Source organism: Ammospiza caudacuta, chromosome 20 (genome assembly GCF_027887145.1).
Source record: "Ammospiza caudacuta isolate bAmmCau1 chromosome 20, bAmmCau1.pri, whole genome shotgun sequence".
Classification (NCBI taxonomy): domain Eukaryota; kingdom Metazoa; phylum Chordata; class Aves; order Passeriformes; family Passerellidae; genus Ammospiza; species Ammospiza caudacuta.
In genome coordinates, this window is record NC_080612.1 from 6,473,708 (window position 1) to 6,501,665 (window position 27,958).

The 27,958-nt window shown below is 47.7% G+C and overlaps 2 protein-coding genes across 4 annotated transcripts; both read left to right on the forward strand.

The window, feature by feature from the left end:
- The first annotated feature begins 1,347 nt into the window (after positions 1-1,347).
- On the forward strand, positions 1,348-9,796 carry PRKRIP1 (PRKR interacting protein 1). The gene is made up of 6 exons (XM_058817827.1): positions 1,348-1,483; positions 2,675-2,753; positions 4,171-4,271; positions 5,016-5,101; positions 6,751-6,818; positions 9,054-9,796. The coding sequence occupies exons 1-6, from the start codon at positions 1,364-1,366 to the stop codon at positions 9,170-9,172; spliced, it is 573 nt and encodes a 190-aa protein (XP_058673810.1). The 5' UTR covers positions 1,348-1,363; the 3' UTR covers positions 9,173-9,796.
- Positions 9,797-12,426: 2,630 nt separating this feature from the next.
- ORAI2 (ORAI calcium release-activated calcium modulator 2) lies at positions 12,427-24,380 on the forward strand. 3 transcript variants are annotated; one of them, XM_058817904.1, is made up of 4 exons: positions 12,427-12,555; positions 14,252-14,297; positions 17,129-17,369; positions 23,320-24,380. In XM_058817904.1, exons 3-4 carry the CDS (start codon positions 17,142-17,144, stop codon positions 23,863-23,865), a joined length of 774 nt encoding a protein of 257 aa, XP_058673887.1. In that variant the 5' UTR covers positions 12,427-12,555; positions 14,252-14,297; positions 17,129-17,141; the 3' UTR covers positions 23,866-24,380. The 3 variants fall into 3 exon arrangements, with proteins under 3 accessions (XP_058673887.1, XP_058673888.1, XP_058673889.1); XM_058817905.1 differs by having other exon boundaries at positions 12,445-12,695; XM_058817906.1 differs by lacking the exons at positions 12,427-12,555; positions 14,252-14,297; positions 17,129-17,369 and adding an exon at positions 17,724-17,816.
- The last annotated feature ends 3,578 nt before the right edge of the window (positions 24,381-27,958 follow it).

Here is a 27,958-nt window from a genome sequence, read left to right on the forward strand (position 1 = left end):
TGCATGGCCACAGCTGGGACACAGGGAACAAGCTGTGTGTGAGTTTTTGAGTGTCTGAGAGAAGGCTGGAGCCAGGCCCTCCTCAGTGGTGATGGGCCATGGCATGAGTGGATGGAGCAAAGGCAGTTCCACCCAAAAATGAGACAGGGGAGTGTTGGATTGAGCCCAGAGAAGACAAACCAGATGATTGGCAGAATGGAGCACCTCTCCTACAAGGAAAGGTTGAGACAACTGGAATTGTTCAGCCTGGAATGGAGAAGGCTTCAGGGTGATCTAATTATGGCCTTTCAGCACCCAAATGGACAGAAAGACGCAGAAGGACTTTGAACACAAATTTATAGTAACAAATGGGGGACCTGCTTCAAACTGAAAGGATGGGTTTAGATGAGATATTAGGACTAAATTCTTTGCTGTGAAGGTGGTGTTGCTCCGGCACAGACAGCCCAGAAAATCTTTGACTGCTGCATCCCTGGAAATGCCCAAGGCCAGGTAGGAGAGAATTCTGAGCAGCCTGGTCTAGTGGGTGGCATCCCTGCCCACATCAGGGGGCTGGAATAGGAAGGTCTTTAAGACCCCTCCTAACCCAAACCATCCTGTGATTCTATGAGGAAGAACTTCTTCACTGTGTGGGTGACCAAGCACTGGCACAGGCTGCACAGACAGGGTGTGGGGTGTCCCCAAAAGCCCCCTGGACACAGCCCCGAGTGCCACACTCAGGGGATTGTGCTGGATTAGGGAGGGCGGACTGGGTGACCCCAATGGTCCTTTCCAACCTGAACAATAATTCTGTGACTCTGTGCCTTCAAAGAATCCCATTGAGGGTGGCAGAGTGCTGGAACAAGCTGCCCAGGAAGGCGGTGGAGTGTCCCTGTCTGGAGCTATTCCAAGCCTACCTGGACACGTTCCTGTGTCCCCTGCCTTGCCAGGGGGTTTGGGCTGGGTAATCTACAGAGGGCCCTTCCAACTATACAGTTTGGTGACTCTGCCTTCAGCCTCCGTCCAAGCTGCAGGGTATGGACATTAAGAGGGGGAATTTATTCACAGAAATAGTGATTAGATATTGGCACAGGCTGCCCAGTGAGGTGGTGAACTCATTGTCCGTGGAGGCGTTCAAGAAACGACATGTAGCACTCAGTGCTCTGATTGACAGGGTGGTGACAGGGCAGAAGTTGGGTTCGATGACCCCACAAGGATTTCCTCGGTGTCCCTGTCCCCTCACGGACGGGATTCCGTGGCTCCCTCACACCGGGGTCCCTCACAAACCCCCACCCCTGTCCGGCCCTCACCGCACCCGCCATGACGGGGCCGCCCGCGTCGCGCGCCGTGACGTCACGGGGGGGCGGGGCGAGGCCAGGGCCGGAACATGGCGGCGCCCTCGGCCCCGCGGCCGCCCCGGCCCCGCAAGGAGCCGCAGCCGCTCGTCATCCCCAGGAGCGCGGCCGAGGAGCAGCGCCTCCGCCTCGAGCGCCTCATGAGGAACCCGGTGAGGGCACCCGCCGGGGCACGGCCCGGGGCGGCGGGAGAGGAGAGGGACGCCGAAATCCCGGCGGGGTCCGTGAGGGGTAGTGGGAGACCGAGACCCCCACCCCAGCCACCCCTTGGGTCTGTGAGGGCAGAGGGACACCGAGCCCTCCGCCCTCGGTGTCTGTGAGGTGAGAGGGACACTGGGACCCTCTCGGTGTCTGTGAGGGGAGAAGGACGCCGGGACACCCCAGCTCTGGCTCTGTGAGAGAAGAGGGACTCACACCCCCTTTCCCTTCCTCCGGGGTCCGTGAGGGGGAGTGGGACCAGCCTCCCCTCTCTCCTCTCCGTGTCCGTGAGGGAAGAGGAACCGCCACCCCCTCCCGGGGGTCTGTGAGGAGAGAGGGACCAGCCAACCCCCCCTTTTCCTTCCCGGTTCCATGACGGGATCGACACACGCCCCCTGCTCCTTGCCGGGTCCCCAAGGGGAGCGGGACCGACCCCCCCACACTCTGTATTGCTGTAAGGGGGGAAGGACCCGTCTTTTGTGGGATGCTGTGAGGAGAAACACGCTTCTCTGAGAACACAGGGGCCCCTCGGTGCTCTGCCCGCTGGTCTTTCCTCTATCCGCTGCTTTTAATGTGTGGGAGCATGACCCTGGTCCTCCATCTGGGTGTTCTGATCCTTTCCTGAGGAGCTTTTTGCCAGGAGGAGACTCTCACCCCCTGCTCTGCGTGTGCTGGAGCAGGCTGAGACTTCCCTGCAGTACGTTCTTCCTCTGACCTTGCACCATGCGTTCTCCCTCCCCTGCTCTCCCTGTCCTCTAGCTCTGGCATGGAAGGTGCTCAGACACCTTTCATCATTTCCCAGACTGCTGGTAGTGAATGATACCAGTTCCTGTGAGTGCTTGGAGGTGCTGACATGCTTCCTTCTAGCTGCCGTGCTGAAAAGAGGCACAGACACTCCTAATCCTCCTGGGGTTTGTTGACCTGCAGGCCTGAATGTGAGGGACAGAGAGGATCCCTTCTGATTCTCCTCTTCTGCCTGCTCCTGATCCCTGTGCATGAAGAAATTGCTGCAGCTGTGCTCCTCCTGAGATCTGTCAGTTGGTGGAAGAGGCTGTTGTCAGACGTACCCCGCCTTTCAACAAAGTGTTAAAATTGCAGACTTTGCTCCTGGAAGATACTGATGGCTGCTTGGTTTGTTCTTGCAGGAAAAGACTGTACCAATTCCTGAAAAACTGAATGAATGGGCACCTCGACCTCCCCCGGAGTTCGTTAGAGATGTCATGGGTAAAGATTCTGTTCTTCAGATAACTCTGGTGTCAGCCACAATTAACTTAGAAAAATGTTTAGCAGGGAAGGACAGAGGTGGTTTTCTGCTGCTCATTTTGCTGGAGAAAAGAGGTGTGAAATGTGCTTTGAGAGTTGATTTTTCAAGTTTTATTTGGTTCTCTGATTCCACTTTTTTGCTGGCTGTCAGAATGCAGAGAGAACAAAGCCCGTGGCACTGCAGCACGTGGGCTGCCTGCAGTGCAATAAGCTGCTGCTCTTGGTGATGACAAGTAAATGATGATGAGTAAATCTGTCCTCTCCATGGATCGATCTGAGAGTGCTCTGGAAGATTGGCAGTGTGAAGTCCTTCTTTGGACTGCTTTGAGCCTGAATCTCAGGCTGTGAGGAGCAGGCACATGCAGCAGGTGTGAATGTGTGTGCTCAGGTAGGGAGCTGGCAGCTGTGCCAGGACCTGACCCAAGTGCTCTGTGTACACTTTACTTCTGCCTGCAGGGATTAAATGGAGCTGCTGTGGTATAAATTGCCTGCATGTAGAAGTTCTGTCTTTCTTTGAGACCTCCATCCTTTCTAGAGGTTGACCTGTTCTTATTTCAGAATAATTGATCTTGGACTCAAGGTTTTATATGCTTCTGAATAAAATCTGCTTATAGTAATTCTCCCATGGCTTTTTCAAATAGCTCTGCTGTGTGCTTGAGTGAATGGTCTTGTTTTTCTGGGAGTACCTGACATGCTGGGACTCTGTTGGTGTCAAGAGCACCCTTGTTGCAGTCCCAGCTGCTGGGTTTTAATTGGGTGTTTTCTTTGAGGTTTGTATTCCTTTCCCTTGAGAAAGGGCTCAGGAGGATGGGGGAAGAGAGTGGAGCACGATGCTTAAAGGCTTCAGCATGATGAATGCTAGGAAGAGAGAGCTGTAGGAGTTTAATTTATGAAGAAACAGTTGAAAACTGTCAGTGGATGTGTCTTGCATGGGAAAGTACAAGATCACCTTTTACCACCTTTCTGTTGACCTTTATTTTATGTTGAGAAATGCTGAAAATTAGTGGGAAGCAACATCAGCAGGGTATTGTAGCTCACCTCTGCCTGTAAGAGACTGAGGAGTGCATTTCATCTCCAGTTCTTTGCCTGCCTTGATGTGCAGGGTGGGCTCTGCATGGGGGTGATTGTAGGACCTGCAGTGACCCAAAAGTGTGTGGGTTTGCAGCTCACTCTGCTTTTGCTTGTGAGCTGAGTTTTAAATGGTGACACACTCCGTGTGCTGTTGGTAGGTTTTTATCTGACAGTGCCCATTCCTGTGTCCCATCCCTCAGTGTCCAGCTGTGCTGTATTGCACTAGACACCATGTCTTACACAGCTGCAGTGATTTGTGAACATTTATTTACCTCCTTTCCTACAGACTGAGCTCTCCTTGTTGCAGGTTCCAGTGCTGGGGCTGGCAGCGGGGAGTTCCACGTGTACCGGCACCTCCGTCGGCGAGAGTACCAGAGGCAAGATTTCATGGATGCCATGGCTGAGAAGGTCAGCACAGCTCTTTATAACTCCCCCCTCCCCTCAGCTATTTGTTGTTCTTTGCAAATGTGTGTTTTCTTTGAAAGCCATGTACAAATAATGCCCGTGTCAGAGGAGTCTGTAGGAGTGTGTGATCCGTGGTGTCTGTGTCGGTACTGAAACATTTGGTGCTTTGTGTCAGACGTGCTCCATCTCCTGTGTTCCCTGGGGTCCTAGCACGCTGTAAGGCCTCATGGGAATGTGTGTGTTCTCAGGCTGACTTGAAAATGCTTTAAAAGCTAGAAATCCCTGATAACACTGCCTTGCACAGACAGAAACAAAGTGAGTGCCTGTGCATAGAGTTCAGATGTTTCTTTTAAGTCCTGATGGAGTAGAATGCCCCCTGTTTCAGGAAACACTATTGATATACTCTCTCTTGGCCGAGATGAGTCCGTATGTTAATGTTTGTGTCTCCAGTTATTCATTTGTTTTTACTGAAACGTTAATTAGGGCAGAAGCCCAGCCTCCCTCATCTGCTCTGGTGAGGGTTCCTCCCTCAGAAGGTTCCAATGTTTGGCTCAGGTTGCAGGTTAAAAATGCTGTCTGTACAGGAGCCATCCCTAGGAACGTGGCTTTGTATAAAGAAGCCAGGCAAAATCTGGCAGAGCTCCCTTCTGTATTTTGCTAAAAGACTTCTCCCTAAAAGGACATGACTTTTAAAATAAGTATTTTAATTTAGATTGTGACCAAAGTATGACATGTGATCAATTACAGCAAAGACTAGATGAGGAATTCCAGAAGAAACTGGAGAGGAATAAGATGATTGCAGAAGAGCAAACAGCAAAACGCAGAAGGAAGCGGTAAGGGCAGATCTTTCCCAGGAGGCTTGACATGGAAACCCTCACTCCCTGTGCCTCATCTGTAGCTGCATGCTCTGGATAAACACTGTCATTCTGTGTCTGCATCTATCAGCTGGGAAGTCTGGCTGTGGAAATTAAAGTTGTCAATGTCAATGTTTGGTTTCCAAAGGTAGCTGTAAACCTGACAGGCTTTGCTGGGGTGGTTTCTTTTCCGTGCCATTGCTTGCAGGATAACTTTGGACTGGTTGAGCTGCTTTTGCTGACACTGTGGTCTTGACTGCAAAATGCCTTGCTGCATATTTGTTTTAACAGTGTCAGGAAAGGTTTGTGTCTATATCTGGCTTGAGTTTATGTCTGAATCATTTGGTACCAAGCAGTTTCAGTGCAAAATTGGGTGCTGCTTCATGGGTAGGCTGCTTCTGCCAACCCCAATGAAATGTCTGGCAAGCCAAGTCTAATAAGTTAGGTGGAAATACTAAAAAAATATTAAATCCATATTTCCTTTAAATTTTAGACAAAATGAAGCACTTAGAAGATTGATGCTCTCAAGAAATAGACTGACCTTTGTAGTGCAGTGACACAAGAATTTAAATCCCGCTCTCTGTGTCCAGGATAGGTTTCAGAAGAAGCAGGGAATCGTGCCTCTGCTCTTTGCCAGGGTCTGACTCTGAGCAGCCTCTCCCTTGCTGTTTTGCATGCTGTGGCTGAGAGTTGCTGTGGAAAGGCCTGTGCAAAGTGGCTCACTGCCATGTTAACACTAAAGTGCACAACACAAACACTGTTGCCATCTTAGTTTAATTTAATGTGGTCCAACAGATGGCCAGCAAGTCAGATCTGGCCTGCTGCCTCTTCCCTGGCTGAGATGGAGAACAACTGTTCCAACAGCAGATGCTGCCTAAACACCAACACCTCCATGTCCCCCTGCCCTGCTCTAATGGTGTGACTTTGCCCTGCAGGAGCCCCTCTAATTTCCCTCACCACCCTTCTCTGTCCTGACCCAACAGGTTCAGTTCCTGGCTCTCTGTTTCAAGAGAGAGGAGCATGTGAATGTCAGGCTGCTCTGCCTGTATCTGCCATTAAGTTCCCAGGTTGCCTTTGCTGGGCAACGAGAGCTGGGTTGTATGAATTGAAATTCCCTCTTACCCCCAGTGCTACTCCTAGGGCCTGACATCCTGAGAAAGCACAGCCAAAGAGGAAGGTCAGAGCATACTGCACTATTTTGATTTTCTTCAATTGAAGTATGTATTACTGGTGGTTTTTTCCCCCAGTGTTCAGTTTCTGCAGTCTGGGTTTTAACACCATTTTCTTTTTGTGTTTATTAGCCTAGGTAGATAAAATGTGGGGGCAGTTTCATTCTTGTTCCATCTGTGTTCTTGGAGATTCTTGTGTATCATAGTTCTGGTTGCAGTGGAGTCATGAAAGGCTTTAAAAAAAATCCATTAATCTGAAAACAACATAGAAAAGTTTCTCTTGATCACATGCTAAATTTGCTCTTGCTGAATTTTCAATTGAGGCCAAATTTAAATTGAACTTCTCTTCTGAAATCAGCTTTTCCAGGATGTCTGTATTATGTCCTTTATCAGTGCATGAATGTGCAGAAGCTTTACAACATTGGATTTGCCAGAGAGTCTTTTCTCTTTGCTTTATAGCCAGAAGTTAAAAGAGAAGAAACTGCAAGCTAAGAAAAACAAACTTGAACAAAAGAAGCAGGAAAAAGGTCAGTGAAATTTAGTTTACTTTTCTCAGGACTTGGTTCTGTTCCTTCATTGAAGCTTAGAAGGTTTTGTTCCACCCCCCATCCCAGGCATTCTCAATACATGGATTAAAGCCTGAGCCTTAAGCTTGTTATTTTAGCTGATGTTTCAAAATCCTCTTTGAAAGCCATGTATGTTGAGATTTAATCTTACAAATAACTTGGCTGTTTGTGAATATTTTCCATTTATTAGGGGGAATTTTGGACAGCAAACTCTGGAATCTGAGTTTGTGGATATTTTGCCCCAGCTATTCTGATGAACTGCAGATTCAGAACTTCACCTGAGGTTCAGAAAGGCAGGATTGTTCAAGGCTGTGCTTTTTTAAAGTATATTTTGAATGTGTATGGGAAAACAGGTGGAAAAAAGGCAGAACTTGGGCAGCAAAGTTATAATTTTATGTGTAAGAAATTGAGCCACCTTGGTACTATCTGTTCCACAGGACTATTTTATTTCATAGAAATAAAGGTGAAAAACCTAACTGCTTCTGTTCTTCTGCAACATTAATGTTCAGCAATGTCAGTGTAACTGTTTGCTCAAACTTTTGCATATTTGTTGCCTCTTTCCAGTGAGTATATTTTGGCCTACTCTTTCAATGTGAATTAGCACACAAATGGTTAATGTTAAATTTACAGCAGTTTCTGGTAATTCTGCTGGAACAGTGGCTTGCCTGACAGTTCTACCTTATTTGTGCTTTGCTTTTCAGAATTGGATCTGTTTCAGCTGAACCACTGCCAGCCTCTCATGTAAACATGGGAGGAAAAATTGTTAGGTTAATTTTACTTGTGACAGCAAGTGAATGTAGCAGAGTGAATTTTTTTGGTGTTTTGGTCTTGTTATTTTTTTTTTATTTTTTTAAGCTACTCATTTATGAATTGTAACTGGGAGGAGAATTTAAGTATGAGTCAACATTTGTTCATTTTGAGTGAACAAACAGAATACCCATCCCTTAGGGAGTGGCTGGGAGAGAGGAGAGCTGGATCAGGGACTGGCACTGAGGTGTGGGATTGCCCTGTACCCGTTGTGGGGCAGGAGTGGTTTTGTTTGGCACAAGTTCCTGAAAGACAGAATCCAAACTCTTTGGTCTTTGTAATAGTTCTTAACTCTTTACAGTCTGTGTAAAAGAGTTCTATATGTAAAATAATAATATCAAGGGGGAGAGGAGTTCTCTCTTAGCCATTTTTGGTCAACTGAGAACAGCTTTTTTTAGTTTTGTGTGCCCTGGGTTGTGATCTGAGAGTTTTTTCAAATTGATTAAAATGTATTTGTTTGATATAGCAGGAAAACATTTATCTTCCTTTTTGAACGAATAAATTAAACCTCTGAATTGCCATGTTTCATCTTTGTTGTAGTAAAAACATAAAGAATAAGGGTTGGCACTGAATGAGATCAGCTGTTGATGAGCAAACTCCCAGTAAACGCTCAAAGTTCAGCGCTTCACCACGCGGTGGCATCAGACCACTGATCCTGAATCCCGCGTGAACTGGTCAGGACACAGAGTGTGACTGGGCCTGAGGAGGAGGAGAGAGCAGAAAAATGGCCTTTATGCCATTCCTCATTTTTGTTATCGGTTATTTAATTTCTAGTAGATGTGTCCTGGTTTTTTAGCAGACTTCACAAGTTTTCTGTGACCCTTGTTAACCTTAGGCATATCTTAATGAGTTCCTGACTGACAGTATAGCAAACAGTCTGTAAAAGTTTATGTCACCTCGTGGAGTTTCTGTGGACTTGGATAGGTTGTAGGAATACACTGAGTTTTGCCTGTGCCTTCCCAGTGCTGTGTGGGATCCTTCAAATTTCATCCCAGCCTGCAGAGGTGAGATTGGGAATGAAATAATCATCACCTCAGTGTTTGACTGCCTCTGTTAGAAAGAAATAATGTTCCAGAGGAGGTGGAGGTGTTTAATGATGGACTTGGTACTGGAGATAAGGGAATTCCCCAAGGGAGAATTTGACATTCTGAGCTCCTCATCACCTGGTAGAATTAATAGAACCTGATTTGTGTTCCCTGAGTATCTGGGACTGCTTAGTTGTGAGATGCTTAACAAGGGAGACACAGGGGAATATGTTACCCTCTGTGCTAATTAGCCTGACCTAATCCACATTTGCTGAGCACCTGAGAGTGTTTTGCTGTGAAATGCTTGACAAGGAAGCCAGGTGGGAACAGCTCATCCATCCATTCATCCTGTTTGTGTTTGTAGAACCTGGGCAATCCCAAGAGCAAGGCAGCAGCGAGGATGAGGAAGAAGAGGATAGCAAGGAGGAGGAAGAGAAGGAAGATGATGCTGAAGAGCCAAGTTTTGTAATGGGAAGAGGATGAGGCCTTCCAGGGACAGCTGGAAACACTGTTCATTGCTTTATATTCAGGAGCATGAAAATCTTTCATCTCAGCCAAGCAGAACCCATTGGCGTACGTTACATCTGCTTAGCGGGGCATGGCCTTCACGTCACAGGCCTGAGAGAAAATGATAGAGAAATGCCAAATAAGAGATTTTTTCTTAATTGCTTGTATAACTGCTGTGCAGTCTGCTCTAAGTTTGCTCTAAAGAGTCAGCCATAAGTCTCTATGACCCTAGAGTTCTTTCTGAAATGGCCCAGAGTGTTTTTTCTGTCTGAAAGCTAAAACGTAACTATTACCATTTAAGGGAAATATTACTGTGAAGGCTACGTATTCTACTTATCTTGAAGCTGGTAGCAGTGGGATACATGAATCTAGGGGAAGAGTTTAACCTGAAGTAGAAAAGTGGTCTGTAGCCAGACTCTCCTGCACTGTGAGTGTTCTGCATTTGGGGTTTTGTATGGGGTCATCTCTAACCCAAAGAAATCAGTTTATGTTGCTAGACAAGTTCTATAGATTTTTAATCTGGATCCCTTTTTTAATGCTAAAACTTTCCCTATTGCTTTTCTTCCATGTTTTCTAAATTAATAAAAGGGATGTGTTGGATTGTTCTGTCTTCTATTTTTCTTTTTGGAAGAGGATTTCAGTAAAATAAAAGAGATGCTGCAGTGCTGCAGGAAGGGACAAAGAGATCAAGTGATGTGGCACACATGAAAATATGGAAAAAGGTGTAAGCTGCATGTTACTTTTTGCTTTTGAATTAGAACAATACCTTTTCCCAAAGATTGTGTGTAAAGCCTCCGAATCCTGTGGCAGAAAGGCTTGGAATGGAATCATTTTGCTTGTGCTCAGCTTCCTGTGATGACACCTGCCTTTCTCTCTGCTTGAGCGCTCTGCTTTGCACCTTGGATTCCCTGGTAGGAATCTTTATATCTCTCTATATATTTACTTATTGGTGCTTAAAGCATATGCAGTGGTGGTTTTACTTGTAACTCTGGTTTTTGTCTCTTCAGTGTATCTTTAATTAGAAGTGCCTGCTGGCTTTCAGACATGCTCATCCCAGAGCCTTGCATCCAGAATGCGGTGCTACTTCTTCTCAAGCCTTGGTTAATGCCAAATTATTTTAAGCAAAAACAGTAAAAAGGGAGAATCTCTTTTTAGATTTCGCCTTTGTTGGATAGTGCTGCCAGAAATCCTGCATTTTGTCTGAGCTGGCTTTATGTAATGGCTTCTCCATGGTATTACCATGGTGGCTGGGAAGCAGATGTGACCAAGTGCAAGTGATGTTTGTGTTTAGTTCCTCTGTACATATCCAAGGGCTTCAGAGCTGGATAACTTCTGACCTGCCAGGTCCATATCCTCACTGCCTCCCTCAGGATAGAGATCTGCATGGAACTATTTTCTGCTCAGTGCTGCAAGTTGTGGCAGTGTTCCATTCAGATGCAGGATCCATTTTCCCTGTGGAGAGATTAGTTATGAACATTGCTTCACATGAATCCCCCTTAGGGCAGGCAAACCCTGTGGATATTGTAGGATGGGCCACAAAAACATGAGGGGTTTTTGATGGGCAAAGAACTGAGAGTCTCACAAATAAAAATGTTCTGCCTCTGAGCTGAGTGAGTGCTGCTCTGCATTAAGCAGAGTGAGGACACACTTCCCTCAGCCATGAGGAAGGTGAACTCCAGTTTGTCTTGGTGATTGAACAAATTCAGGTTGTGTGGCCTCATCCTGCCTCCCTGAGATGCCCGTGCTGAATAATTCATGCTGTGTTTTCTGGGAATGCTGAGTTTGAAATCCATAAACAGCAAAAGGAGCGTGTTGGTGAAGGTGGCATCTGCCTCACGCTCTGTCTCGCCGGGGTGGCTGAGTGTAGCAGTAGGAGCTGCATTTGGTAGGTGTAGCTGTGAATTCCCATAAACACTCTGTTGTGGTTGTTCGTGGCAGTACGAGCTTGTTTGAGAATACAAAGCACTTCAAAGGGAGGTTTCAAGGGATGTTTCTTCGTTTAGAATAAAAATGCAAATACTATGTGACCTCAAAACGGGGAAAACCTCATCCGTGGAGTAGAAAAGGGGAAGTGCTCCTGTGCATAGTAAAATAGGAGCAGCTCTACAACTGATTGCTATTCCAAATAGGGCACCAAGAAAGCAGTAATAACTTACAGGCTTGAAACTGCCAAGGAGTTTGACCTGCTTACACTAAATTCGTGCTCTGGGTTCTTTTCTAGAGGAGTCCCTCTCCGTTCTCTGGTGGAGATTAACCCTCAAGGGCTAAAGTTGCTCTGTACGTGTGTTTGTGCAAATGTGGGAGCCTGAGAGCAGTGTTTGTGCTGAAACCGAGCAGGGGTGTTCCTGCTCTCAGAGGTGAAAAGCACACTCAGGATAACTTGTATCTGTCTCTGTATTAGGTCTTTAAGAATTGTTATCCTTTGTTCCCTCCCCCAGGCAGAATGGAATTCAGGAAGATGGGATTACCCTGTTATAAAGCTGACCCATTGTGCTGCCTTTCAGCATTTTCTTTATCTCATTTCCAGGGCAGGAACTCCCTCTCTTTCCCATAAGGCTGTCCCTATCCCTTTGATGGGTTTATACAGGATTTCCTGCTGAGTCAATAGCGGAGGAGTGCAGGGAGATAGCAGTCGGGATTCGCAGGGAGCCTGTGCTCAGCCGGAGGAGCCTCAGCCCGGCGGAGGCAGAGCAGCGCTGCCTTTTGACTTATGTAAGTGGCGACTTTTTGCTGTATAATTAATAATTGTAATAAAAGCACATTTGCATCCCATTGCACCAATACCTTCTCTGTGGCAAGATTTAGAGATAACGCAAGGTCCAGACCCACTAACACCTTTACCAGTGGGTGGCTTTCAGCCCGACTGCGACCTTAGGGAACCGCAGACATTTTTTTACCCTTACAGATGCATGCTCACAGCGGGACCCCCGAGCGCCGCGGGCACGGCTCCGTGCCGGAGGGATGTTCTTTCCGTGTAACCGCCGAGTCCATCCCCGTTTCGTGAGACCCCCAAGGGCTCCCCGGTGTGCGCAGGGGGCGAGCGGGGCCCCGGTTCCGCGGGCGGGGCGGGGGGCGCCGGCTGCGGCAGGGCGGGGGTCGCGTCCCCAGGCCCCGCCTCATTCGCTGAGGGGGCGTGGCCATCCCCACCGCGGGCCAATGAGCGATCGGTCACGTGCGGGGGCGTGGCGGCGCTGCCCCCCGTTTCCTGCGGGTCACGTGGCCGGTGCCCGGCGTTGCCGTGGCAGCGGCGGAGGCGGCTCCGGCTCCGATCCCGCTCCCGACCTGATCCCGATCCTGCCCCGGCTCCGCTCCCGGTCCCTCTGCCGGGGCTCCCGGCACGGCCCCCGGACAGCACCGCGGTGAGACACGGCCCGCCCCCGCCGCCCCCGGGGCCGCATCCCGCCCGCAGGGAGCTCATTCCCAGCGGGGCCCGCGCTCTGGGGCAGCGGGCGGCTTCCCCTCAGGCGTGTTCGGGAGGTGGCGGGCTCGTCCTGCAGAGGTGGGATCCGGGAGGAGGGGTCTCGTCCAGCCCGGGCTGCTGGGGGGAGTTGGTTTGATCCTGCTCGAACGGGGATTCCCCTGCCCGGGGCGGTGTGGGGGGGGACGCGCCCCGTCCTGCCCGGACGTGCTGGTGCTGGGATGGTGGTGCTGGGATGGTGGTGCTGGGATGGTGGTGCTGGGATGGGCGCCTCGTCCCGCCTGGCTGGGGACAATCCCCTGCACCTGCAGGGACGGGGTGACCGGGAATGGTCCGTCCTGTCCGGCCGTGCTTCGGAGGTGCCGAGGGATGCAGAAGGCTCCTGTGGGATATACCCGGACAGGGATGCTCTCGCTGGAGCGCTGTGAGGGGACATCTCCAGCACAAGACCCTGAGCCAGGCTGATTTTGGAGAACGGGATTGAAGTGTTGGGTCCCATCTTGGCTGAGGAGTTGTGGAGGATCCTTGGGATGCTGGATCAGGATGCAGTGGTAGGAGGTTGTGTCCTGTCTAGGAAAGATCCTCTGTCCAGGTTGCCTTTGGAGGGAAAGGTCCTCGCTGGGAGTGAGTCTCATCCTGTATTGAGGGGTGCCCTGTCTGAGGCTGCTTTGGAGGGGAGATCCTGGCAGTGTGGGGTCGCCTCCTGCCCAGCGTGTGCCGAGGGTGGCGGGGAAGGAGGTGCCCTGTGAGGAGGAGCCCAGCTGTGGCCGTGGGACCGGGGGCTCCCATCCTACCTGGGAAGTGATGCCCTGCTGCCACAGGGGTGGTGTTCACACCCTGCCTGGCTGCTCTGCACCCCAGCAGGGCTGCTTGGAGGAGTCCCAAGCCAGAAGAGAACATATGAAGAGATTTCCCATGGCAAAGATGGCTGGAACTCATCCGAGTCAAGTAACAGGGCTCGGGATTTAGCTTAGCCATGGCCTGTAGGGGCTTGAACAATGGGAGGGAAGGGACTGGCACAAACCCACAGATCAGTCTGGGAGTGTGGGGCAGAAACCTGGGACTGAGCAGGGACCTGGCATCTGAAACCAGGCCGAGAAGCTGCCAGTGCTGCAGAGAGAGCGCTCTGTGGTGCCTGAGCACGGCAGTGGTGGGAGGGGGACCCACTCTGTCGCCTTCATTCCCAGCTGTGGAGAAATCCCCACACAGGCATTGAGATGGGAGGAGGCAAAGGCTTTCCCTTTTCCAAAGGACAGCACTTGGCAGGTTAAGAAAATCCACATAAGGGAGCAATCACAGAGAGCTTTCTGTCCTCCCATTGCGAGATAAAGTGGGGTCAGATGCGTCGGTGGTGCAGTGAAGACACAGCTGAGATGGACTTTACCAGGGCTGCCTGAGGAAAAGGTCTGGAGAATTCCTCATTCCCCATTCAGAGCTCAACAGCCCTGTGCAGTAAAACCCTGTAGGATAGTTATTTCTGTAAGAAAAAGTGTCCTAAACCTTTAACTTTGCAAGGCAGGAAGGTGAAATCTCCAGAATAAGCCTCCCCTGATGCAGATGACAGGCTGCAAAGTATTTCCAGAGTAAAACTACTGGAAACAGCACATGTAAAATTCTTCTTTGGTCTTGTGTTTCAGCCCTTGGAGCCCTCCACCCCGTCCCTCCATGTCCATAGCCAGCAAGGTGAGTTTGACTTCCTGGCACTGCTTGTTTGGGTTACATTTGTGTTTATGGATTTCGTTCTGAAGCTGTTTACTTATTTGAGAACATCTCTTGAGCTGCTCCAGAGAGAAAATTCAGCCTTGTGGTATTTTTAGCTTATTTTTCTAAGGGAAAAAGCAGATGTGATTGGGTTCTCTTGCCCTCTCTCTGTAACCTCTGAATTCATTTGTCTTTTTAATGGAATTTGTCTCAGGGGTCAAGTTTCCTACATAGAAAGTTCCTAAGTATTTTATGAAATTAAATGGCAGAGCAGAGGCCATCACTGTCTCAGCTGGCGACAAAGGGATGAATTCACTCCCTGCTATACATTGCAGGCCCCGCACAGGATGTTGTCACAGGAAACAGCTTTACAGTTTTGCTGCTCACAGATTGTTTCTTCCTCCAATCCTCCCAGGAGGCTTTTTTTAATTCTGTAAAATAGGTGATTCTTGCCTTTTCTGGAAACACAGATCAAGCAGGAAGGTTTGTCCCTGTTATTGTTTCTCTTCTTGTTTTTATTATGGCATGTATATTCTAGTGGGCCTTTCTTTTTTGTTTGTTTGTTTGGGGAATTTTTTTTTTTTTTTTTTTTTTTTTGCTACTTTTAAATATTTTGAAAATTCCTGAGCAGGTCAGGAGCCTTCCTGGAGTGTTGCAGGGGCTGAAATAACGGCCTTGTCAAAACCTGCCCAGGAATCATCCTGTGCTGCCATCCTTGTTATGTCTGAGGGGACTGGAACCTAAAAGCCCCCCCACGTTCAGGAGGAACAATCTTAGACCTGCAGTGCTTTATTTGCTATTCTTTGTTATTGTGCCTGAAACAGCTTCCTTCCCTTTTAGTAACAGCATTCAGAGTTGTGGGCAGTTGATGTCTTTTGATCTTTGCCACTTCTGCAATCTCCCAGCAGCCATGGCTTTATTAGCTGTCCCCACATGGCCCCTGTACATGGGGGGATGCAGGCAGAGCTGAAAGGTGCCTGTGACCTTGAGAGATGGTGCTGGGACTAATTAGTGCCACACCAGGTGTGATTCTGGGCAGCATCTCCTCCTGGGAGCTGGTGAGTGTTTCATGGCCAGAAGGTGCAGCTCTGCTTTGTCTGCCACCTCCTCAGTGCTCAGTGACAGAGTTGTGAGTGAGGGGATTAAACAAGGAATTGTGGTTTCCATTTTTTTTGGAAGGCTGAGTTAGTTTCAGATGTGTGTCAGAGTTGAGAAATTTTTGCACAAAACATTCCATGGATGTTGTTCTGTGTCTGGGGATCACCAGAGCCATTTGGCAGCAGCCTGGGGACGTGGTGCTGAAAGCTTCCACCACCTGAAGTACTCTTGCTGTTTTCATGCATCTCTCAGTGTAATCCCTTCCATCTGAAGATGATGGAATTTCCTGGAAGCAGCTTGCTTTCCCCTTTGGAATTGCCTTTTCCTTGCCCTCTGCTCAGAACCACCGGTGGAAGTAAGAGAACAGGATTCTCGGTCAGATGTGCCTGATAAATGGAGTGTGAGCAGCTCAGGAAATTTAACTTCCACTGCTTTGAAGTTCATTTTAACCCTGCACAGCTCTGTGATTACTGAGGGAGCACTGTGCCCATCTAAACTGACCTTTGATAACCAATGGTTGAGAAAAATTGATGTGCTGGTTTGAAATAAACCAGGGGGAGACATTATCACCCACAAAAATACCTTGAGACGGGCTTCAGGTCGGAGTTACAGTTTAATAGGAAAATTACAGTAGATTAATTACATAGAATTATAATTATACTGAAAAACTGGCTTAAACCCACAAAGAGTACAGCCTGGCCAGTGAGGGTCAGGGTGGTGGCTGCAGTCTGATCAAGGAGTGGTTGCAGTGCTCTTGAAGTGATGGTTGTAGTCCTCTCACAAGCAGTGTTCCTGTGGATGATCTGGTTTTCTGTGGAAGTTCAGATCGTCCCCTGCATGTCCAGTGGAGGTGGTGCTCATATCCCCATAGATAACACACGGTCAGATGGGCAGGAAGGTTCAGCACCTCCCCCGGAGCCAGGAATTTCACAATGGAATGATGTGATCCTCTGAGTCACGGGATATTCTGGGGAGTCCTTTATGGCCTCGGTCCTTCCAGCTGCCCATCGGTGCCTTTGTGGCCCATTGGCAGGGATGATCCCTGGGCTGGGTGTAGCTGTCACGGCTGAGTGAAGCAATTTGTGAACACAATAAAACACCGCCCTGCAATGCAGGGTTTGCCTCCTTCCCTTATCTAACAGCCAGCTCGCAGCCTGGGGGGTTGGGTGTGCACCCTGCAGCTCCTGCAAGTGGCCATTAACAGTTCATCAGGAATAACGTGGATGGGAATAGAGCACTCAGTTTGGTTACACCCCACATTGTAACCCAAAGAAAGAGCAAAAAGTGACTCCCTCAAGTGGTGTTTGATACTCTAAGGAGGTGCATTTGGTGCACTGGGACATGAACAGTCAAATCAAAACAAAGATAAGATGGGGGTGAAGTGTATTTATATAAAACAAATTTTTATGAGTGAGAAGGAATTAAAGGGCAAAGTAGAGGTGCCTGCTCTGAAATGAAAATCCAGATGGTGTGCAGCCTTCCTGAATTCCTGCTGAAATAGTTGCCCAGTGTACCTTTGTAATCCTTCCTAGTTCTCATGGTCATTTTTGACAGTTATGGATGGTTCTTTCTCTGTTCTGAATTCCAAGTGTGATGCTATTTGATCCATCATTTTCCACTGACCAAGGGGAACTTTGTTCAACTGCAGCTTTTCCAGTAGTTAATGCTCATCCTGTCCACCCCCCTTCCTGAACATGACTGTTTTGTTCCCTCAGCACTTCTCCCATCATGAGCACTGAATTAAACGTTCCGGTGGATCCTTCCACTCCTGCCTGCTGCTCTGAGCCTGGCACCAAGGGCATGGATTATCGGGACTGGGTCCGAAGGAGCTACCTGGAGCTGGTCACCTCCAACCACCACTCTGTGCAAGCCCTGTCCTGGAGAAAACTGTACCTGAGCCGAGCCAAACTGAAAGCCTCCAGCAGAACCTCTGCTCTGCTCTCTGGATTTGCAATGGTAATGTGAAAAACGCCAATCACTTGGTTTTAAACTTTTAAAAGTTGAATAGTAATAAAATGGTTATAAAAATAGTAATACAATTAGAGTAATTGTCTCATATTGTCCTAATATATTGTCCTAATATATTGTCCTAATTTGAATTAGGACAATATGAGACAATAGAAACAAAGAATTATGGACGTCCAGGTACCTTTTTCTGGCCAGCATAAGCCTGAAAAAGGACACCCTTAACAGAGGATTAACCCTTAAAAGCAACAGCCTGTTGCATATTCATGCATCTCATACATTATGCATAAATTCCATTCAAACACAGGATTCTGTCTGGTCAACTTCTTTCTCTGAATCCTAAACGGTGCCTTCAAGCCTGAATGAGGCAGGAAGAAGCCCATTTCTTCTGATAATGGGGCAGTCCTTTCTCTGAAGGATTTATATGTCCTGTGACAGGTATCTCCCTTTCTTTAGAAAAAAAAGTATCCTACATAGCATAGTTTCTATTTTAACATTATATTATAACCTAAAACTATATTTAACACACTACTTAAGAGAATTAATACAGCATAACTTTCTAACACAACACATATAATATTCATCTTAATATTTGCAAAAAGCCAATCATAAAATATGCATTTTTCACAGGTAATGTGTGTTTCATAGGTTTTTGGATGGTGAAGGTTTTTGGGTTGCCTCAAATCAACTATTAATCAGTGTTTTCTTCCTGGGAAGGAGCAGGGAGTTGTTTCCTGAAGAAACAGGAGGCATCTGCCTGGGGGCTTCTGTTTGGCTGCTGCTGCTGCAAAGTTTGAGGCTGGCTCTCTCACTGCAGCAGGGATACATGAGCTGTCTAACAGCCAACCCACACACTCCCGAGTCAGCCCTTTAAAAATACTGATCCCCTACTGCAAGTGATCCTAAGGGCTCCAGCAGCCTTGCTAAACAATCCAGGACCTCCTCTGGCCCCGAGGCTGGCTGCCCTCATGCATGCAAGGCTGCTCTTGGGTGTGGAGCACTTTCAGGCCCCTGTGGCTGCTGTGGTCCTGAACGTTATTTTAATTTCTCTGCGTGTTTTCTCAGGTCACAGTGTCTAAAATAAGGTGGAGGTTGGTCACAGTCTGCCAAAGTGAAGTTTGCATAGTGTGATCAGGGAGATCGTGTTCTGCCACTGAGGTGTGAGAAGAGGCCCTGAGCCTCAGACCCGGTGTCAGAGGGCTCTGCAGCCTGCAGGGAGCCAAACCTGGTGTATTTTTGTCAGTGCTGCCTATTGGAAGTGATCCCTGGAGCTGGCTTTCCCCTGTGCAGCATTGGGTGTTATTTGGAAGTGATTTGCATAGGTCAGAACCATGTCAGGGGTGAGCAAATAAACAAGACTGAGACAGTCAGTGGTCCAGTGCTCAGGCCTGTCTGAGCTGTGTATCAAAACACCACCGTGCTGTGTGAGCCCCTTTATCTCCCCTCACCTTTTGCTCCCTGTGAGTGAGAGTTGGAACCAGTTTGGGGGAGGTTTCCTGCTCAGGAAGTGGGCAGGTCTGGCTGTTGCCGAGGTCTGGCAGCACAGGGGCAGAGGGCAGTGCCTGGTGGTGTGGGACATGATGTGGAGATGTTTCATCCTGCAGCTCAGAAGCTGGGGGGGAAAAACAGATTTCAGGAACTTCCCAGATCGCCTTTCTTGCTTTATTTTAGCTTCTTCCCTTGATTTTTCCTCCCTCAGCCCCCCAGACCACGAATCATCCATAACATTACAAGTTGGTCACCCAAAGTGAAGCTGGAAAGCTGCAGGCGGGGGTTTCAGTGGGAGCAGGCTGGAGTGGAGACAGGGTGCTCAGTGGCTTTGTCATTGCTCTCCACTCAGTGGCTGGGTGCAAAAGATGCTCTTAGCAGCTTTTCACAAAGTCTGTGTTGGTTTGTCACCAAACTTGTGTGCTGCAGGGGTAGAAAGTCCCTTTTCTTTTGGAGAAAGCTGGGTGCTCTCCTGTAGACTTCTCTCAGGCAGGAGTTTTCTTACTCTAAAAAACCTCTCACCTGCATGCCCTGTGCGCCTCTGGTTACTGGAGTTCTAATAATAAGTTCTAATAATTGTGTTGTCTTTAACCCAATTATTAAATTAACATTTGGTGTTGTTGGGGACTGATCTATCAGCATGGTCCCACAAAGTGTCCCTGCTGGGGTGTGCTGTCACCGGCACCACTGGGACTCAGGGCTTGCAGCCCACCCACGCTGCAGGGCTGAACCACATCTCTGAAAACAGATCATGCTTTCTCAGCTCTTACAGCAGAAAGTTACTGAAAGTCTTTGGCAAACACACAAAATTAACCACTGGTTTTACATTCTCTTTGAACTCTTTTAAAGTGCAGTTGAATATACACAGGTGTAAGTAGTGTTGATTATGCTCAGCAGCCTAATGTAAGAAATAGAAATCAGTAACTAGGAAATAAAATATCTTGCAATAAGGAATTCTCTTTATTAGCTTTTTCCCATCTGATTGAAAAGCTGAGGTGTTTGTTCCTCCTGGGTTATTTCTCCACGGGTATGCAGGAGTTTTGTACACGGATGTTTACTCTCTAATAAGAACACCTCTGGCTATTGATGAAAGAAGAGAAGTTATTTAGAGATAAATATGTGTAGACGTGGCACTTAGGGCCATGGTTTGGTGGTGGACTTGGCACTGTTGGATTCTGTGATCTTTAAAAAGTGTTTTCCAGTCTGAACAATTCCGTGATTCTATTAAACAGCTTCTCCAAAGCCTCGAGTGCATTTGACTACGTAAACAAATGTCATCCAGGGCTTGGCTATTGCTTTATTTACTTCCCTGTCGGTGTGTTTGATGCAAGCTAGCTTCATATTGGCTGAAATTATTTTGAGCTGATGGATATTTGATCAACAGGCCATGGCTCTGATCCAGCTCCTTCTGGACAGGCTGCAGAATAATGCAAACCTTCCTCGTTACCATCTCTGGTATTCCTGGCAGAGCACTGGGGCAGGTCAGGAGGCTGTGGGTCATTCCAGTGCCAGGGCTGCTTGGAGGTGGGCTGTGGGGCAGCTGCATCTGCCCCAAGGAGGCTGCAAATAAAGGAAATTCAGTGGGAACTTAGGAAACCTGCTTAATAATTTTCCTGATGGAAATAAGAGCTATTACTGCTAATCCATTTTCTCAATACTTATCCAATTGCTACAGGATATGTGTTTGATTAAAAAAAAAAATAATAAAACAAAACAAAAACCCCGACAGATCTACTGGAGTGGTTGTTTTTGCAGTCTGCCAAACCATCTGTGTGAGTGTGTCATGGTTTATGTTAAGCCATTTGTCATCCTTTTGCTTGATATTATCTGTCTTGGTCTAACTTTCTCAAAATGAATAACATCCTTGTTGTGGACAGTCTCAGCTATACTGGTCTAAACCTCACCATCATTGCATGTAATTTAACTGCAGTTTAATTCTAAAATGTTGTGAGCCCCTGATCCTGTAATTCTGGAGTTCAGCTGGGTTATTCTCAAGCTTAAAATCAAGTCTTTGCTGAAATATTCCGTGGCTTGGCAGAGAGCTCAGCCTTGCAAAGTTGCTTCTGGGAAGAGATTAAAATGAAGGGGGCTATTACATGGAAGAGTATAATTGTATCAAACATGACATATTAATAGTTTTACAGGTTAGACAGCTTGTTTAATGATTTTTTAAATGGGTTATGTCAGCTTGTCCTCTTTCTCTTATCCTGGTCAGGAAATGACATGACAGCCTGTGCTGGATGAAGCAATAAGAGCTCACTCACCTTTTCAGTACTTGTTTGGGTTAAATGAACTGCTTTTCTGCCTTGCTGCCCTATCTGGATTGTTGGTGTTTTTCACTAAAATACCTCTTACTGAGCCATCAGTCAGTGTTAAAAATTCATCACATTGCACAGCTGAAGCTCGCCCTGGGGAATAGGTTAGTCTGGGAGGAAACATCCAATTAGCTGAAAAGTGCTGCTCATGTGAAGGATAACAAGCAGAAATTGATATGTTGACATCAGCCAGGCTTTCAGCTTTAATATAAAGCTATAAATTGGACATGCAGGTACAATTCCCATTCAGCTGTGTCTCTGGGTGTTACAGCACCCCATAATGAACAATGTACCTGCAGCTTTTCCTGGCTGATGGGGCATGACTGGCAACCCCAGTGCTGCACAAATTCACTGTACAGTGAAGCAGAGAATGAGCCTGATCTCCTCCCTCTCAGATCAATATAAGGGGAACTGCAAAGGGAACGTACACAAGGCAATGTGAAATCTGTTCTGTTTCAATTGACCTTGCAATTGATAGTGAAGGATTCCTGTGAAGGATTTTCTCTGCTATACAACATGAACTTCTGTACTGTTTACTACACTAAACTGCAACTAGGAGCTGATAAAAACAAAGGTAAAACCCCAACATGCTCATGGTAAGAACAAGGCTGGGAATGCCCAAGGACTGTCACAGTATTTTTGCTGGTTTTGATGTCTTAAATAATTGATGGAGCTATAAAATCCAGACTTATAGAGATTGACCATTTTCCACACATGTTGTATCTTGCTCGCTGGTAAATGTGTTCAGACTTGACTGTGATCTGATGGGTTTCAGAGCAAATGTAGGTAAGGCAGCAGTCATGCCAGCTGGTTTCCATTCCCTTTAATCCTTTTCAGGGCTTCCAGCAGGGACAACATGAGCATACCCCTAATCTTCAAGTGCTTAAATAATATTATGAACAAGTAATGCCAGAGCAAGTGGTGCAGGTGATTATACAGAGCCTGAAATGGCTGCTCAGGGGAGTCTCATGTGAAGTCTGGATAACATAATTGTGAGTCAGTTCTGCAAAATCCTTCTGTGTCCCAGAATCAAGTGCATATTTGAAACTTTGCCTTCTCATGATGTTCTTTAGAGGGGCTTCTTTCCAGCAAGCTGTGCTGTGCTGGAGCAGCAGGTCAGCTGGGATCACCAGAGGTTTTCCTTGCTGCCAAGAAAGTTAAATTCTGTAATCATGAAGTGCAGCTACAGATGCAAGCCAGCTACTAAAGAGAAATGTTTGATAATCTTGTCCACTGCTTTTGTGTCTTTTTTTAGCAGAGAGTTTGTGCTTCTTTTCAGGGATGCCACCACACAGAAGTATTGGTTTGCTTCACAGGTAGCTTAATTGTAAAAATTCTTAAGCTAAACCAGTTAACAGGACTCCAGTTCTGATCTCAAAAGAGCCTCCTGCTCTCTTGCACATATTCTGCTTCTTAAGCTTTATTTGATTAAAGTAAAAATAGCTTTAGAGACCTGCTGTGGGATAGCTCTTGTTTTGGGAAGGAGACTCCTGAGTTGCTGAGCACACCCATAAGCCAGTAGCTGACCACTTCTGCTGGGTGTATCACCAAGTTATTACCTCTCAAGGGAGAAATTTGAGGATATAAATAACTTACAAGTTATTTATCTAGGCATATTTGTAATAAAAACAAATGCAAACTGTCCTGAGAATAGAAGGCAGTTATTTTAACTATGAGCTAACTTAAGCTGTAGTTTGTGTGCTTCCCATGGTGGGCAGTGAAACCTGGCTGGCCACTGGCCAGAGGAGCTGCTTGGTTTTGCTTTTCTTTACACGCCTGAAGTTGAAACTTCCTGTGCTGCAGCCGCAAGGGAGGAGTGGCCTGGAGGCTGTGATGGTGCCTCTCAGCCCCACGTGGCATCTAATGAGATCCTTCTCTTGTGTGCTGGGTTTGGGGCAGTTCCTGTGGCTGTGGTGGCAAGGAGAGACGTGTTTGAGAAAACCACGTTCTCAGAAGGGCCACAGCACAGGCGTCCTCATGGGTGACAGCAGTGATCCATCTGGGCTGCCATTCCAAAAAAACTCTGGAGTGTTTACTTGACCTTAGTTGTTCTTCCTGAATCGAGATGCTTTTCTGGCTGAAAGCCTTGAAAAGAGGAAAGCCAGCAGGTGCTGACAAGCTCTCTGTTCCTTCCCCAGGTGGCCATGGTGGAGGTGCAGCTGGAGGTGCAGTACAAGTACCCCCAGATGCTGCTGATCGCCTTCAGCGCCTGCACCACGGTGCTGGTGGCCGTTCACCTCTTCGCCCTCCTCATCAGCACCTGCATCCTGCCCAACGTGGAGGCTGTGAGCAACATCCACAACCTGAACTCCATCAGTGAGTCCCCCCACGAGCGCATGCACCCCTACATCGAGCTGGCCTGGGGCTTCTCCACCGTCCTGGGCATCCTCCTGTTCCTCGCTGAAGTCGTGCTCCTGTGCTGGATAAAATTCCTGCCAGTGGGCTCCATCCTGAAAAACGAGACCACCAACGTGGAGAAGCCCAGCAGCCACGCAGGGTGGCAGTCAGCACTGGTGTCCACCATCATCATGGTCCCTGTGGGTCTGATTTTTGTCGTCTTCACCATCCACTTCTACCGCTCCTTGGTGCGGCACAAAACGGAGCGGCACAACCGGGAGATCGAGGAGCTCCACAAACTGAAAGTGCAGCTGGATGGGCATGACAGAGGCATGCAGGTGGTGTGACAGAGCCTGCACACAGCTCAGCCAGGGCTGAGAGCAAAATAACCTGGTCTGCTGCTTGGTGAGACGCACCAGGGATGGATTTTCTTGAGGCTTAAATCTGTAAATGCTACTTGCCTGCCATTTCTAGCTGTGGGTTCTTGTGCTGTTCCACGTGCTGGGGGCTCTGCCCTGGTTCTGGTCCCACACACTTGGTACTTAAGTCGACACTGCCATGGTGTTCAAGGTCAAAACTTTATCTACCTTAATATTGGTAGCCAAAAATCTGTATTTTTTACAAATGCAATATTCCATTGCCAAAAGTGAAACTGCATCGGCTGTCCCAAAGGTCTCTCTGTGTGTATGTGTGTGTGTAGGACCTGTCTTACCTGTCAGAACTCCCTGGCTGTCCGTGCATCCACAATTAACTGGCAGCTCATTCCTAGAGCAGAGCTGATTAATGTGGGTACCTGCAGCTGACTCAAGGACATCCAGGAAAGCACAACAGAAACTGAGAATGTTGATCACCGTTGTTCCAAAGCAAGTATTCTATAAATACATAACCAGAAAGAAAACAGCCTTAGCTTTTATGTTCTTTTTTTTTTTTTTTTTTTTTTTTTTTTTTTTTTTGCTGTTCTTTACTGTATTTTTACAGCTTGGGATGTAGAAATTGGAATTGCAGGAGGCTGGGAAGTTCTCTCATACTTTCTTCAGTGGCATCTGTCACCTTAGCTTGAGTAAGTGCCAAGATCGTGTTTTTCCCAATAACAGGCAGGAGTGCCCAGGGAAGGCTTACAGGTGTTTTAGATTTAACAAGGACATTCCTAAAACAGAACAGTGACAGGGAATTTAATGAGACAAGACTTTGAAGGACTAACAAAGCAAGTTTCAAGGAGGTAAAGGAGTGACAGCAAGTACTGTAGAAATCTGCCACTGTGTCTTCTTCATTTGTGCATTGCTGCAATGCCTTTTGCCTGGTTTGCTGGGGAGAACAAGCCCAGTCCTGTACTATTTCATCATTTGGGTGTTTGGTTTTTTTCTTTTTTTTAATTGGCTGTAGCATTTTTCTGTCAGAAATGAATGCTTCCTTCTCCCTTCACCAAAGCAGACGAGTCCTCTGGTGGAACCTGGAGCTGTCCTGGCGAGCCTGATGGAGCTGGATCTGGCAGGAATGCTGTGTGCCATTAAAGAGCTATCCCTTTCCTTTGAGCTCATTTCTTTTTTCAGCAGCTGAGACAATGACACTTGCATGTCTGTGTTGCTTTGCAAGGGAAGCTTGTAAATTCCACAGCATCCTCGTGGGTGAAAACTTCTGTAAAAAAGAAAACCGATTTTATTATTTTGGGTAACTTTGGAGAGAAAAGAGTGTTTTGCAATCATCAGCTCTTTTAAGGGAAAGTCAGGCTTTCTGACACACAGGGCTGCAAGAAGTATAAGCACATTTTCTTGGCCCTGATCCTGTGCTAGTTTCCTCCTCTGCACTCCAAAACTGCAGTTACAGAGTCTCTGAGGCCTTATAGGTTTCTGAAATCATTAAGGATGTTTATAATGTTCTATTTAACCCTGGGCCCTTATTCCACTGGGATTTGAGGCAGTGTAATGCATGTCAGCTTCCCAGAAGGGACAGCACATGCAGACCCCAGGGGAGCAGGGTGAGCCTATCCCAATATTCCCCTCTGTCAAGGGCCTTGGGAAACCACCTCTCATCTCTCTTGTTACATGGGAATGTGAGCATTGCTGAACAAGTTGCTTAGCACTGTGTCTGTGGCTTTCATCTGCTGTTCTTGCTGCAGTTGGCATGTACCATATTGGCTGATGTGCAGCAAAGAAAATAGTCTTTGTGTGCTAAATGACTAATCTGTACTCATGTGCATATGCAAAAAACAAGGAGTGTCCTCCAGGAAGTGGGGTGGTCATGAAATTCATATGAACTCCCCAGGACTCTCCCCTTTCTCCCTCCTCTTTTTACCATAATAAAAATTTAAAGGTTTATACAACAGAATCAGAGTTGGGTTCTCTGCCAAGTGCTACACGTGTCAGCTCCTCTACCAACAGAATTTCTGTTGAGGGGCCAGAGCCAGACCAGATGGGCTGAATCTCTCATCTGTACTTTGCACTCTCATTTAATATCAGTAATTGTAGGACCTTGTGTGCTGATAGGCTCAGAAAGCTCTCAAGGAAAGTATTGCACCATTTTTGCAATATCTTTTTAAACAGCGCTTCCCCCTGTGCATACAGTGCTGCAAAAGCAATTCAGCTTGTCTGGAAACAGCCAGATCATTCATTTAATTTTTTGCAACAGCAAATTGAGAAAAGCAGCAGAAACTGTTTTGATTTTGTAGAATAACTCATTCAGGCTTGGGTGGGATTGCATTCAAGATCAGTCTCAAGTCAGTGCACCTGTGACTAGAGTGGGACCACCTTGCTCCAGGGGTGAGTCTGAGGTGCAGTTTGGGATGGTGTCCCAAGGGCAAATGCTCCTAAAACAGAGCAATAACTTGCTTCCCTGTCTTTGCTTGCAGCTCTATTTCTTGTGTCTCTCTGGGCACTGAGTTCTCCCTTCCATGAGGAGTTAATGGGGGTGGTTTTGCTCTTTGATTCTCAAGGTTACCCATCCACCTTCATGCTGTAACTCCTCTCCCTTCCCAACAACAGCACTTGCTTTTCCTGCTCCTGCCTCTCTTCCTGCAGTTTATTTACATTTTCAGCACTGTTGGGTCCAGGTTTGTGTTGCAGAAATGTTACCTGTGGTTCCAGGCACAGGAGTTCATCCATAAAGGAAGGAGTGGGGATGTTGCACTTGTCCAGCTGGGTGTTTCTGTGCTCCAGCACCACAAAATCCTCCTTGCTCCTGTGGCTGTCAGCAGGATTCCCATCAGCCAAGCCAGCCTTTCCACACTGTCACTGCTGTCCCAACAGGGCTGCCAGCTCTCTGTGGCACGTCTGGGTTTGTGTGGCTGTGCCTGGCCATGTCTGTCCTGTGCTGTCACCTCTCTGTCGTTCCTGGGGTGTGTGTCATTCCTGGAGTGCCCCAGGTTTTGTGTGGCTGCAATCCTGCCATGCCAGCATGGAGATGCTTCTCCCAAGGGTTCCACCCTCAGCTGGGGACGAGTGCTGAGGATCTCCTGTGGTGTTTGTTGGCTTTCTGTGCCAGCTTTGGGCTCTGGGCTGCTGCACTCTGGGGTGGCTGCTGCCCTAGTTCTCAGCCCCCTTGGGCTGTGGCTCTCTGGACCAGCTATTGCCTTGTCTGAGCTATTTCTCCAATTTTTGCACTGGAGCTTAGCACAGGGACAGCCATGATCTAGGCACAGCCATGATCTTGCTTCAGATTTTTTTTTTTTGTTTTTGCCCAGCAAGAAAATGCCGCTGCAGGGACCCTGCTGCCCACCCTGGAGCAGGGAAGGAGCTCTCAAGGACAGGGGAACAACAATTCTTTGTGTCATTCCCGTGCACCAGCCTTGGTTGGGAGGCAATTCCTCTCTCCCTTTCCATCTTGGCAGGAGTAAAGAAGGGGCACGACCGTGAGCTGGAGGGAGCAGGATCGGGTTCTCCCTTTGCAGGATTCAGTGGCAGCTCTCACTCTGTGGTCTCCCTATTTTTAACATCGCCCCGGGGCCGGGCTGGCTCCCTGTTGCAATGGAGAGGAGGCTCTCGGGGAAACTGTGACCGTGAGAGGTGGAGTCGTGTTGGATTTGAGCATATGAGGGATGAAAGTGACACCGTGCGAGAGCCCCGGGCCGAGGGAGGGCTGGAAATGTTTCTGGACAGCACCGGGCTGGGTGCAGCTGCAGAGAGAACATCCCTCCACATCCTTCCCTCCCACATCCTTCCTCTGGGATGTGGGGATGAGCAATCCCAAATGGCCTCGAGGTTACCTGGGCTGGGCTGGGGGTGGAGGTGCTCCTCCTGCCTTTCACAATGTCCTTTCCCTTTCCTTTCCTTTCCTTTCCTTTCCTTTCCTTTCCTTTCCTTTCCTTTCCTTTCCTTTCCTTTCCTTTCCTTTCCTTTCCTTTCCCCTTTCCCCTTTCCCCTTTCCCCTTTCCCCTTTCCCCTTTCCCCTTTCCCCTTTCCCCTTTCCTTTCCCCTTTTCTTTCCCCTTTTCTTTCCCCTTTTCTTC

Bases quoted from the DNA above. Each gene is read 5' to 3' on its own strand.
- PRKRIP1 (XM_058817827.1), top strand. From the start codon at position 1,364: ATGGCGGCGCCCTCGGCCCCGCGGCCGCCCCGGCCCCGCAAGGAGCCG. The intron at 2,754-4,170 runs GTAAAGATTCTG...TCCTTGTTGCAG, and splicing joins GTTCGTTAGAGATGTCATGG to GTTCCAGTGCTGGGGCTGGC. The intron at 5,102-6,750 runs GTAAGGGCAGAT...TTTGCTTTATAG, and splicing joins GCAAAACGCAGAAGGAAGCG to CCAGAAGTTAAAAGAGAAGA.
- ORAI2 (XM_058817904.1), top strand. From the start codon at position 17,142: ATGAGCACTGAATTAAACGTTCCGGTGGATCCTTCCACTCCTGCCTGC. The intron at 17,370-23,319 runs GTAATGTGAAAA...TTCCTTCCCCAG, and splicing joins TGCTCTCTGGATTTGCAATG to GTGGCCATGGTGGAGGTGCA.